Source organism: Onychostoma macrolepis, chromosome 02 (genome assembly GCF_012432095.1).
Source record: "Onychostoma macrolepis isolate SWU-2019 chromosome 02, ASM1243209v1, whole genome shotgun sequence".
Classification (NCBI taxonomy): Eukaryota; Metazoa; Chordata; class Actinopteri; order Cypriniformes; family Cyprinidae; genus Onychostoma; species Onychostoma macrolepis.
The window spans coordinates 18,145,560-18,160,167 of record NC_081156.1 but is presented as its reverse complement, the minus strand read 5'-3'; the positions used below and the strand labels follow the sequence as shown (position 1 = coordinate 18,160,167).

The 14,608-nt window shown below is 37.5% G+C and overlaps 1 protein-coding gene across 1 annotated transcript in view; it reads right to left on the bottom strand.

Moving 5' to 3' along the window:
• zswim5 (zinc finger, SWIM-type containing 5) overlaps window positions 1-3,722 on the bottom strand; it is a 46,252-nt gene extending 42,530 nt beyond the window's left edge. The window contains exon 1 of the mRNA XM_058749920.1: window positions 3,083-3,722. Coding sequence (XP_058605903.1) covers window positions 3,083-3,581 — 499 coding nt within the window. The 5' untranslated portion in view covers window positions 3,582-3,722. The remainder of the gene's footprint in view (window positions 1-3,082) is intronic.
• Between the last annotated feature and the right edge of the window lie 10,886 nt (window positions 3,723-14,608).

Genomic DNA, 14,608 nt, shown 5'->3' with positions numbered 1-14,608 from the left:
AAGGAGTTCGTTGAGTTGAGTCTCCAAAACAACCTGAAGCCTTCTGAGTCATTTGGCAGAAGAGTAACATAACTCAATTCAATGCTTGCCTTGGTTTTACAGAGGCACTAAGGGGACTAAACAACCTCTCAGTGGCTCTTCCAGCCATAATCCCACCTAAATTTTGCCTCCTAACCACAGAAGAAGGTTTTCTAAAGGCTTCACATCACAGCTTTGTGCTTCATTGCGAAAAGCTATACTCTTAACCACCCTCCCACCCACCAAACACACACAACGACAACCCCCCACCCTTCTGTGAATGGGGGGAGTTTTCTACAGCTGGGTAACAAAGCATGACCCAATAATCCTCAAGGCTGACTCAAAGCTAGAGCCTCCTCTCTAAGGACTTTATAAGACAGAGGCTGTAGGCCGGGGTGGGGTGGCTGGGCTGAATTACACAAACGAGAATTAATTATTCTTATCAAATCAGTTTCCTGTAACAAGCTGTCCATCCCTTAATATTTGGGGCAGAAAATCTAACCATTCATGAGCCAACGATGAATTTAACATCTACCGCATCCTCAGGCTTTGGTGTTGCGCTATGGCTTCTGGAAAGAGTACAAATTATGTTGTGAACTTTCTGGCAAACTTCGGAGTAAGCCTGGCTTACCGTGAGTAAGCCTCTGTGTATGAATCTTTGCGAGCTTGCGTTTTGGCGAACATGCTGAATAAACCTTAAAAAGCGGTTTACACTGTTACGGTGTCTTTGAGGGTTTTAAACAGGTCTAAAAGAAACTGTGGCATTGATGAGTCAATGGTACAACAAAAACGGAGGCAAAAAGACTTTATTCAAGCATGCACGGGTGGAACTTGTAGTTGTACTGGTGAGAAAAACAAAAACACACACACACTCCACATTTTTGAGACAGCTCAATGTTAAGGACACAAGTAATGAACTCCCCTATCAGATGCACGCATGTCCAGTTCTCAGTTTCTGTATCCATCAAAACTAAAAGAACACAATCTACACTCACAGAGCAAAACAGAATGCAATTAAACCTGCTTTATCTCAGTTTATCAAGTGGTGACGTCCCCTTACTGTCAGATGCCTGATCCCTGATCTATCAATGATCTATTCTGTCCATTGTTTCTTTTACAATCCAAAAGACTGCTTATTCACACTTAAAAGGTTAATGTTTAAAAACTCAATCTTAGCAGTACTCAGGGAACGCTGTGCTTTTTGGTCACCCGTTTATTATCATCAGAATTAAACTTATAGAGTTGAACTACTTCACGGAACACTATAAAAATCATGTATGCAGAATAACACAAAATTGAGACGAAGGGACTGTGCCTTTAAAATACAATAGCCATGAAAACTTTTAGAAAAGTCTAAACTCTTTTGAGGATATTCTCGAATATACGGTAACTTTAAAAACACAACATAACTTTAACTAGATTTATTTAACGTGAAAAAGGGGCTACTACACTGACTCGTGAAGGGAGCTTTTCAAGGTTGCTAAATAAGTGCCCATGTTATTTCATTACAGCTAGGTTATCACGTTTCCACTAACACTGGCCTTTTAAAGGGACACAGTGGATCTTTGTGAGAATAAATGAATCATGGCTTCTTTATTGAATTAGTTATATGTATACTTTCACTACTCTCATAACACCTACAATTATTGGAGATTTGGGGCTTCCTGTAACTGCTATTTCAAGAAAAGAAAGCTTACATTATAGGAAAATTGTGGCAGGTCTACTAAATGACTGATTTTTTGCTTTATACTGTTAGTATGTGTTATATAGGCTAAATATTTAATATTGTGAAAGGTTTTGTTGATCTTAATTAAAGCCTCAAGCCTTATAAATGTCATATTGGGCCTTACAAGTGAGGCGCAATTTTACGACTTGAAAGGAGCACTTCATTTATAATTTTGTGCTTTGGAAGCATTCAAAGGTCTGTGCGTATTTTTAAAAATCACTTTTCCAGTTCTGTCACGATAGCATTTTACCAGTATGTTTACTGAAGTGGAGCGAGTGGGGGAGGAAAATGTATAGACATTTGGGCAGCCATTGAAACTGCCTTCGTGCTCTAAATACCAAAGCCTTTTCGAGTTACTTTGGCCATTTCTTTTTCGATTTAGTTCCTTTAAATGAAGCTTGAAAATGTTGTGACACTTCTTTATGGTGTAGAAAAACATTTTCACACACCAAAAAACTGCCATTCGGCGAATACAGAAGAACTAGCCCGATGTGAGGGGAGTATTGAGCTATTGTGCTGTAGCCTCTACGAGGACAACCCAACGACACATTTAGCCGAATAGTACGTTTTTTACTCATTTTAACGCTTATATCAACAAAGGGTCTTCGAAATAAAACAACAGAGGGCTAGATAAAGTCTAGGAACGTGTTTTATCATTCGTTTTACTACAGCAAATACGAGTCCTTTGTCTTGACTAACCAGCAAATAAACAAAAGATATGGGATTTGGATTCAAGCGGATTACCCTGGACTTAATTATATCAAGAGACCCAACAACCGTCAAGCAACCACACATACTCGGAGAAAAGCTAATAATTCGCCGAAAACAACTTTAAACTGGAATATTAGCAACAAAATAGCAGCGCTGCGTGCTACAACAGAGATTCATTGTGACCAGCACGTTAGTCTTTTCTTCCTCGCGACCTGGGAAAGAATGTTCCGTTTCGACAGACCTCGTTGTGTTCGTTCAAACGTACGCTATTTAGTATCAATTTTAGTCTTTTCTGTAACTTATAAGGCATATGAGTGTTTTACAAAGTGTTACATGAACATAGCAGCTACCGATTCCAATGAATTCCACATTAAAGCCATTGCAACATAAAATACCCAACGGGAAGCCCTTTAATTTTTAAAACGTGCGCTTCGTTCCTTTCGCAATACGGCAGGCATTTGAAGGCTCCCTTACTGGCAGTGAGAAATCGCTATGTAGAAACAAATTACAGTTTCTAAACGAGACCACTTCCATTTTTTTCTCAAGAAACTTCGTTTGCTGGAAAAGTGAAACAAATATTTCTGATGTAACTTTCAACGTACTCCGGACTGTTAAAGCGGCACTTACCGACTTGTAAGACGTTGTCCACACAACCGGTTTCCAAAAGTCGGATTCCCCGGCGGAAAGGCAGTCCATCTCCGGTACCCCCCGTCCCTGCGCTGCCTGTTGTGTTCGTAACCCCTCCGGGGACTGTACCAGATCCAACGGACGAGCTCGAGCCCACTACCGGACCCTCTTCACCCGCCACTCGGCACTGAAACGACGAATACATGCATATTTCCCTTTCGTTCCTCGGGAACGACCAGTACACGATACGGCGCTGAACCGGTTCGGGGATCCGCTCGAAGCGCTCCTCCACCCTCTCGAAGGCCCATTTCTCCGCTACGGCCTTCGCGGCGCAGTCCAGTAGAGACTCCGGGCAACGGAAGCGAGAGTTCGGGAATCCCGGGCCAGGCCCCGGACCCGGTCCTCGAGGAGCGGGACGCAAACACGGACGCTTGCTGGCCGGGGGCAAGGAGAGGTGAAGCGGCGGCTGAGGCAATAGTTCTCCACGTCCCTCCGCCATGACAACCAAATAAACACTGAAGTGAGGACCGTGGCTCTAGAAGCGCACAGACGGAGGCACCGCACAACGGGAGGGTCGTCAATTCACGTACGTCACTACCAATAACAAACGCGCTCCAGCCAATCGCGAGGTCGCTCTGCACCGAGGTGATGCGCATGTGTGCGCCGAAATGACAGGCACGGTGTTGATCGACGGACAGTTTGTTACAAACGCAACTCGTGCACTCCGAATCTGAGATCTGTTGCGGTGTGTTATTATTTTAAACATCTTCCGTTGGCTCAAAGAGCAGCAGAAACGCAGAGAACCGAGCGTTTGTTTTTAAAAGGGCACCAATTCGTGTCAGCATAACGATAAAATCTACATTCTCTGAATGTCCAAGATGTGTGCAGTGCATGTTTTACCCTTCAAGCGTCGTAAAAATGCGGAGAACTCTCCAGCTGCCCTTTGAGTTTGGTGTGACTAAAAGTTTGAAATGTTTTTATCATAATGTAACTCTTCACAGATGTCTACTACCCACCCTGGTGGGCCAAGTATGTAATGTCAGTTGATGGGTGCTGTCAAGGTCCATCTAATCATGATTAGAAATGTATGTACTTGTCATAACTCATGTAGATATATATTAGAAACATGTATTTCTTTCATGTATTGCGCCTTGCGGAAATGTTTTATTTGTTTATTTATTTTTTTAGGTAGGGGGAAAAAACTAACTTTAATGAGCTTAGAACTGCATTCAAAAAACATTAGAAAAATGTCATTTTAAATTCAGCACATGCAGAAATTTGCAGTCTACTTTTACAATACTGTTCAAAAGTTTGGGATCAGTAAGATTAAAGTTTAAAAATTAATTCATTTATTTTTTTAATTAATATAATCAGCAAGGACATATGCAATTAATCAAAAGTGACAGTAAATACATTTAATGTGACAATAGAAAAAATATATATTGCAAATAATTGTTCTTTTTAAAAAATGTTTCTAGTTTCTATAAAATAGTAGTGCATCTGTTTTCAAGGAAATGTTTATTGAGCAGCAAATCAGCATATTACAATGATTTTTGAAGGATCACGTGACACTCAAGATTGGGGTAATGATGCTGAAAATTCAGCTTTGCATCACAAGAATAAAAATACAATAAATTTTACATTATATTAAAATAGAAAACAGTTAATAACATTTTAAAATGCTGCTGTTTTATATTGTAAAATATTATTAAATAAATGCACTTAACGAGCATAAACAACTTCTTTATAAAACAATCAACACCAAACTTTTAAACAGTATTGTGTACATTTAATAATTAGAAAATAATCTTCGCAGGTAGTAAAGTTAGTAAATATTTAATTCTAATTGCATATTACACATTTGTCATATTTGAGTAATAAAATTGTATCATAATAAGTATATGTGCAACAAATCTTCTGCACTCATGGATATAATGTTTTGCTCAGAAAGAAGGTCAGCATTTTTGTTAATCTTTAAATCTTGAAGATAAAATTGACACAATAAAATTGACACATGCTTTGAATGTTAGAAATGTATAAAATTGATTTATTGCAATATCTGCTGGCCAAACCATTATACTTGACAATCATTTTAAATTGTTTTGTGTTTCATAATTATTTACCTGTTTAAAATTAGGTGAAAAGTAATGGCAGATTCTGATGTGAAAGCTTTCCTACTACCTATAATATGTTTGCATTAGCAAACTCTACACTGTTTTTCCCGGGCATGTGTCTATACATAAATTGAAATTCAAAAAGAAAAGCTCCCTGAGAAGTATTCACTGGAGTAAAGTCTCCACAACAGTGCAAATATACTGTAACAGACATAAATCTTTATGATATAACATTCCACTTTTTACCTTACACTTCTAACTTCATTTTGCAAGTCTATTTCTCACCCTATTAGTCTCCCCTCCTGTCTCTCTCTCTCTCTCTCTCTCTCTCTCACACACACACACACACACACACATTCATGCTCTTTTGATTGTCACACTCAAGAAGCTTCACCTCTGGCCCTGTAAAGACAGTCGCTCTTGCAGCCTGCGCTGTTGTCATCTCCCACCTCTTAGCAGCTCTAGGCCAATTATGTGTTTTATTGTTAATTTTGAAATCATTTCACTTAATTGTTAAAAAAAAAAAAAATCCTATGGGATCTGCTAGACAAAGGCCATTAAGAGTGCAGATGATATTAATGTTGCCCACATTTATTGCAACTGTCTTGACTGCACACCATGATGGCCTGAGGGCCGCTGACAACTTGCTGATATTTGTATGTTGTCTAACTCTGCTGACATGCACTTCGTAAGGTGTCATGTTAACATTCCAACCCGGGAATGACAGAATTAAGTAAAAGATCACATTTTTCAACCAAATTGAAACTTGACATCTTGTCCATTTGTTTATACGAGGGCATGTTTTTCATTTTTGGCTCTGAACACTGAGAATGTTTGTAAGATTGTTTGTTTATATGTTTATTTGTCTGCTGCCTCTTAGGGAACCAGAACAGCAGGTGTGGGGAGAAGTAATGACAGGACTCCATTTTACTGGCTGTCACATCCCAGCATGCTCGCTGCTGTCCAGTCGAGTGCACCGACTGAAAGATGACAAGCTGACAGCTCACCACACAGGATACCAGGCGTCTAATGACATTCTGCAAGTCCTCTGTGTGAGTGTGTAAGTCTCTGTGTGTATGTGTATATGTATATGCATGACAGTCTGGAAGAGGGAGTCTTGTCAGTTCTGGTGCTTTTCAAAGTACCCTGGGCTCCCAGTGTACGGAAATGTCCTTGAGGGCAGAGACATCGTTTTTTTACGCACAGCACCCCACATGCCAACCGCGCCAGTTATTATGGATGCGAATCGAAGGCGATGTTTTTCTGCTGTCGGACATTTTTATTAAACATTTTCATTCTAAGCCAGCGCAGTTGTGTTACAGTACTGATTACATCTGATTCAAGTGCTTCCCAACCTGATCGGACCATGATTTTTTTTTTCAGGATCATTCATCTGGGGGAATGTTGCCACATCAACACAAATCGAACAATGGACCGAAATATAATGGCACTGGACGCTACCAGTTTCCAAGGCAACAATTGTGACAGATTTGGGGGAGACAAGACAGGTAATTGGAAAAAGATTGATGGGGTACAAGAGAGTGGAAAAAAACCCTATCAGAGGAGGTCTCTCTGGGAATAACAACAATACAATAAAGGGTCTTGCATCCTTTCGAGCCATCGGCTGCCTCCTGTCCATCTATTTTCAGGCCCAATTCAATGGCTTCAACACATCTGTCAGTCTTTCGTCATGTGAAAGTGTACAAAAAGATTGCATATTGCTAAACGAAGCGCCATCAAAAATTATTAATTTGCAAGGAATATCTTAAAATTCCCTGTTTGTTTCTTTACAGAATTCCATTTCTCCATTTCACTGAAAAACGTGTCAGTTGGATTACTGTACAACAACCCATGGAAAGGGTTTAAAAGTAGCCCAAATCAGCCAGAAAACCGTGGACCTGGCAACCCTGCAGTAAAAGTACATTACCAAAATGCCCTGAGTGACAAATGAGTGTATTTTTTGTTATCAGTAATGTAAATTAGTTTGTTTTGTGTTACATTTTTATTGCCATATACCCTTATCGTGTTTGGTCTTAGTGTGTACTGCATATAGAGTACTGGTCATGTTTTATGGACAGGCTACTTACGACGAACTCTTATTAATCATGATTTTTATTTATTTATTTATTTTTAAATTTTTTGTACCACCTGTATTATTATGGTGGTTATGAGTACATTTTAAGGTAAAAAGCAAATGTGGGTAGTTCAAGTAGATATGGCATGTTATGGTATGGTGTGGTATATTAATATATCATTTGATGAAATACACAGTTGTCAAAATACACAGGCACCAATATGTTATCCTGTAACCCCAGAAATATTGTCACCTTATCTTCTAAAGTGAATTTCTGGCAACCACAACTGCCATATTTGTATTGAATATTTTTACAATGCACCTTTCCGTTCACTTCACACTGCTTCTTCTTCTTCTAGGCTCTGTTTGGACTTGGCAAACTCAAGCGGGGTGTTGCTCAACCTGACACAGTGTCTAAGAATGTGCAGAAGCCTCTAGGGTTAATGGTTGAGACTGCATTATGACAGTCATTTTCAGCATAACCAAACCAAACAAGCAAGAGCGTATGTGTGTATCGGAAGGTTTTGACTGCCTTCCCCTCTTCGTATGCGATGATGTCAGCAAGATCGGGGCAGGTTATGGCTCTTTGCCGTGCGGCGGTTGGAGAGGAGAACAATGGCGGTGTTGATAGAGAACCCAGCTCCACCTGTAGGGCCTGATTTTTATCTTCGCAGTGGTGTGGTGGCCCCCTCCCCCAGGCCCTTCTTGTCATCGCTCTTTGCAGCATTCATTAAATGGAGTCAGACTTTAGCAAGAGAGGAGAGCCCAAGTCACCCATGTGAGAAAGAAAGAGAATTACCTAAGCCTTTTGTCTCACAGAGTGTGGCTCAGCTAATGTCTTGAAGGCATGCTGATCTCTTCACAAAGCCTTCTCCCCACACAATAGAGAAGACAGCATGTAGTTTGGCATGCAAAACGTATAAAGGCCAGCCTCTTTGTTGCCTGTGGTGAGAGGTTTTCAGTCTCATTTGGTCTGTTTGATTGGGCTGATAAGATGCCTGTCAGGGTCAGGTCAGACTGAGCATTTGTTGTGCTGACAGTGTGATGATTGAGACATTGGTGTCAATTAGGTGTTTGTGTATTGGGCCCGGCCTAACTGTTATTACTTGAGCATGCCGGCTTCCTCCCACAAGTGTGCCAACATCACCTCCTTTATGCCTCTTTGTCTGTGTATTCCCTCACTCGGCCTCACAGGAGCTAAATTTATGACCGGGTCCATCCTCATCCACTCAACCCCCCGTCGCTGGCTGCTTCTTCGGTGTTCACACCAGAAGTGACAGAAGCTCTTAGCCCCTCTTCACACATCCTCACCCTCTTTCCTCCTCTGTGCTGAACCATCTCTCTCTCTCTTTCCCTCATTCACCTTCTTCCTCCCCCAGCCCTTACTCTTTGTTTTGGTCTAAAGCTATTTAAGGGTGCAGGATGGAGCTGATCTCATGAGAGGGCCCAGGACAAATAGAAGGAGTGTTTACTGTGGAAGCACTGATATGTCCTTTGGGGCTGTGCTGAGCATGCAGCTGCAGGAAAAAGCACGGATGAAGGCCTTTGTGTCGCCCCCTTTCACCTGTCCACAGGAATCCTCCAGACAGGGGTGTGTAAAGCACTTGAGTATACTAACAAAGTACAGTTACTCAAGTATTCAGGGGTGCAAACTCGTCAGGGGTGAAAAAGGTGACAAACCAAACTAACCCACCCCCCTCCCCCCCGCAACACACAAACATATTTCACACACAATGGCAAGTCGAGGTGCTTTATAGGGAGAAAGTGTTACACACTGCTAAAAATGCTTCTTAAATTTTTTTGTCTTGTTTCCAGTCCAAATATCTAATAATTCTTAAATCAAATAATTTTTCAAAATATTTTGTCAAAGGTCAAAATAATCTTGTTTTCGGTTTGAAATAAGATTATTTTGCTTACCCCATTGGGAGATTATTTCGCTTGTTTTAAGGAAAAACTTAATTTTGACATTTTTTTTAATGTCTAGATTGGGGGAATTTGGACTTTACCCAAGGGCTGTTGAAATAATTGTCAATCAGGTTTCTTAGAAAACAAGAATCTTGGAACAAAATGCATCACAATTTCCACAAAAATATTAATCAGCACAACTTGTTCTAACACTGATAATAACAAGAAATGTTTCAACATATTTGAATGATTCCTGAAGGATCGTGTGACACTGGAGTAATGGTTGCTGAAAATTCAGCTTTGCCATCACAGGAATAAATTATATTTTAAAATATATCAAAATAGAAACCAGTTATTTTAATTTGTAAAAATATTTCACAATATAACTATGTTTTTACTGTATGTTTCTGCAGTGTTGGCAAGTGTAAGAATCTTACTGACCCCAAACTGTGTATATATAATTTGTTTTACTGTACTAACAATTTTTATTTGAAATCAATTTCAATGTTTTTTAATTGGCTCACAAAAAACCCCCCCAAAAAACTATTTATCATGTATTCTTAAAAATGTCTTGAGTCCTTTTACACAAAGCAATTCAATTATATTTTTTGAAACCATTGTTGAAAAGTCATACATGCAAAATGCAAATAGCAATATTCAAACAAATATTAAATTAAACATTTAATAATTTAACACCTAGTAAATCCTAGAGCAGGGGTTTTTATTATTTGCACCAAATTTGATGATTGCCTTGCAAGGGACTCCTTCCTGAAACATCAAGACAGATACTGTATATATTTTAATGCATAGACACACATTTAAAAAAAATTACTCTGAAAAAAATTAAGCATAATATTATAAAGACTTCATATTTTTGCAAAATTAGAATTATTAAATATTTAAAACATTTTATTTTATAAATATATTAAAAGTATTATATTTAATATTATATTTTAAATATTTTAAAGAGAATCATTTTTAGTAACATTGGCATTTATTTGTGTAGTGTTTTTTTCAATAAATAACCCTTATGACTACAGTGACAGCATAAACTGCACATTTGGACATATGGACATTTGTTTTTTTATTCTCACTGAAATAATCACATTAAAAGTAAACTCGTTTTAATCTCAGTTATTTTCATTGAGTAAAATAATCCCTAGTGAAAAATAAACATACTAAAATGTAGTTAATGTATGCTACAACTATATTTACATATTTATGTGCTTTATAAACATACCTTGCAACTGTAAACAATTGGAAATTGGAACTGCTAAATTGGAACAACTAATTTTTTGCTTAATGCACTTTAGTGCAAAAGTAGTGCTGAAGTATATTTGATTGTGCTAAAGTGGAACTATTGCAAGTATACTTCGGGTACACTAGATATATATATAATACTGATATTATTCAAAGATCATACAATCCTCATCAACAGTGACATTAAAACACATTTAGGCTTAATATTAAGAAATGTGCATTGTGCACAAGTAGTACTCCAAATAAAGTTTAATTACAATTTTTACATCAATAAGTCTTGAGTGATATGCGAGTCGATATTTTAATACTCTAATACCACTAATACTTAGTGGGTCAGTATCACTGTAGGGTGCCTTTTGGTGTCCTAGCTGTACATAAATAACTAATTTGCCATGATAACTTAACATGAAAATGACTATGAAAGGGTGTGTTATATTAGGCTAAGTTTTTATATTCATGACAAAAGCATTACTAGGCTGTTTAGATACATTTTCTAGATTTTTTTTTAGTTTTGTGTAAGAGGATGCGTGTTATTTTGCTTTGTCCCATTTGTCCCAAATTTTGTTCTCTATTAATATTTTGTTAAACTCAATTTGAGTGTATTGGTCATTTGGTAATAAAAACTATATTTTTATTTAATAAAAAAAGAAGAGTTTGTCCATGTCCCTTGAATGGTTGTCCACCCTGTCGTGTTGGGAAATATGCCCTTTTAAGAAAAGGCCATGCCCTTTAGTGACATCAGGACAACAGATTTTTGTTCTCTCTTCAGTGGCGGGAATTTCAACGGCTGAGGTGAGTAATTTGGTGACTTTTCAATTGACAAATTTTCTTCGTATGCTTCGTTTGCTTACTTGCACTGTAAAAAACAAATTTCCGTACAAATTTACTGTAAAAAAAACGGCAGCTGTGGTTGCCGGAATTCTACCGTAAAAAATATGGTAACAGCATTTTAGGTTTTACGGCTTTAACTTAAATTTACAGTTAAATACTGTAATTTCATTAACTGATATAATGTTAATATTACAACCTATTAAAGTACTGAAATCTGTTTTGTACCTTTGGAATACACTGATAACCACCAAATGCAGGTGGTGATGAGAAAGTCACATGATGAACCAAAGCCCATCACAAGCAGATTTTAAATAATATTATAATAATATAATTAAATTGAAATATGCAATAAACATTAATTTAACAACATTAGATGTAACATACAACCCTAATAAACATAACTGATAAGAAAAAAACTAAGAAACATAGTTATTTCAATGAAAAAACATCCAATCCAAACAAAATTTGAAATGCAATGCAGGGAATTCTGGGAATGTCAGTTTATGGTTTTTCCCTGTAAATTTTACAGGAACTTACCGTTAACCATTTAACAGGTTTTTACTGTGTGCTTTTCCCAAGCTTAACATGTCCACCCTGTTGGCATAAAATATGCCAGAAGTGATTCAAATACAGTATTTTCAAAATATGTAAGTTTAAATATACCAAATTCTACGGTGGCCGAGAGAGCTCAACGCGCTGCAAATAGAAAAAACACCTGCAAATTAAGAAAACAACTTCATCAATTTGACAATATGCGCGCTGCAAATGCTCACAACACAACCAAATAAAGAAACGCACCGCAAATAGAAAAAAACGCCAGCAAATTAAGAAAACAACTTCATCAATTTGACAACAAGCGCGCTGCAAATTCTCACAACACAACCAAACAAAGAAACGCGCTGCAAATAAAATTCTTTATTTGGTTGTGTTGTGAGCATTTGCACCACCTGCTGTCAAACTGAAGATGTTTTCTTGATGTGCTGGTGCTTTTTCTATTTGCATGTGTTTTCTGAAGTTGCAGCGCGTTGAGCTCTCTCGGCCACTGTAAAATTCTCTTCAACAACCAGACTAAATATTTAGCTAGTCACAACTGTAAGCTAATATGCTATTTGAAGCTCAAAATGTCCACCCTGTCGTTGTTCAAAAATGTCCAACCTGTCGACCATTTAGACTCGATAGAGTGGACAGACGCATGACATTATTATTTATTATTATTATTATATTTTTTTAGAAGTTGAATAAATGCTTCATTTTCGTATTTTGTCATGATTTGTGTGTTCTGCATTATGTGTCCACCCCGTCATGTGCTGGTCCACCCTGTCATCTTGATATTTTACAATAATATTTTAAATAATAATTCAATTGTATCTATATAATCCAGTGTGTTCAATAGGTAGGTGTAGGGGCAATAACATGCAAACAAAAAACAGCATCCAAATATCACAGTTTTCTCCAAATAAGAAAAAATACATGTGTGAATTGTATGAGTTTTTTTAAAAACACATGGCTTACATAAAATCTTTTATGGATTTATAATTTGAAAGCAACCAAATAACCCTGTTTAGGAAAGGGACATCATACATTTCAGAAAATATCATTTGCATCTTAATTTTGCAATGAAAACGTATTTAACAGTAATATATATGTCCATGACAGGGTGGACATATCTTATGGTTTATGCTTCGAATAATGGCCCATAATTATCTAAAAAAAATGTGTGGGAGCTCAGCTAATATGTTTCTATAGTGTCTACTATTTATGATATGACAAAGCGAGTGGGAAATTAAAACCAAAATTTTTGGGGTTGAAAGGCACTCTATGGTGATATTGACCCTAGTATGAAATAAATGCATTTTAAATATATTACCTTTGTACTAGGGTTGACACTGTACACTCATACTTAAGTACATTTTCTCTTATAAACTCCTAACCCCAGTGTTCACTAACTACTTATGGAAATGAGCTCAAATGGTGCCAATATATTTCCATTTTCTCTTTAATCAGTTGTCCTAAATCATGTTTTCCTACAACAATCACATTCATGTGAATTGTACAGTCTGTTTCCCTCTCTAGTAATCAAGCTTCTTTGAGACAGGAAACAGTCAATGGAAATGGCCAGGCTCCTAAATGAGCCTCTCCACCAAATAGTCTGAATGGCTTCAAAACAGCATGGACAGAAAGCACTAGTGTGATTGCTCGGATGTTTCTAATGGTGTTAGGGGGTGATTTTACGCACAGCAGGCCTCTAGGCCTCGCTCGCCTCCATGCAGTCCAAGAGGCTTATGTGACTAGCGCGATAGGCTACAGGGAGGTGGGTGCTCATCCCGATAACCGTGATGTGTGTATTTGAGCACAGCAGATGCCCCAGGTCTACATTATACCTCATTTGCATGTTCAAATAAGTCAAAATCCACAATAGAATAAATACCACCAAAAGGGCAAAGCTTTAGATGAATGACAATGAGATCAGGTTGCTGAAGATTAGATATTACTTTGGAATGTCACCCTGATCCGTGAAGCTTGTCTCTATGGATACCAGTCGTCTAGATACAATGCAGATATGGAACCATGAAAGTGAACTTAAAACAACTGTGACATATATGCCGGATATTGCCATTGTCTTTGTTCTTTTGATTTGTCTGCCTAAATTCATTCTTCTGCTCACAACACAGGTTTCTTGTTCCTGTCTGTATTCTTAGTTGGGTCCTCTCAGCATCTCTACACAGGACAAGCGATTTGGAAAATGGATTTATGGATGAATGAATGTTTCATCTAGACATTGTTTCTGGGGCCATTTGCACATGGCAGGGTAGCTAAAGGTAAATATAAAATAATGCGCTTTAATAACATTTAATCAATATTATTATTTTTAGTATTTTAAACAGTTTTGGAATATGTACGTATTATATGTGACCCTGGACAACGAAACCAGTCATAATGGTAATTTTTTTTAAATTGATATTTATACATCATCTGAAAACTCAATAAATAAACTTTCCATTGATGTATGGTTTGCTATAGGACGATATTTGGCCGAGATACAACTATTTGAAAATCTGGAATATGAGGGTGAAAAAAAAAACAAATATTGAGAAAATCGCCTTTAAATTTGTCTAAATGAAGTCCTTAGCAATGCATATTACTAATCAAAAATTAAGTTTTGATATATTAACCGTAGAAAATGTACAAAATATCTTCATGGAACATGATCTTTACTTAATATCCTAATGATTTTTGGCATAAAATAAAAATATATCATTTTGACCCATACAATCTATTGTTGGCCACACACACACACACATACACACACACGTTCTTAATCTTAATGTTGTAATTTATTCA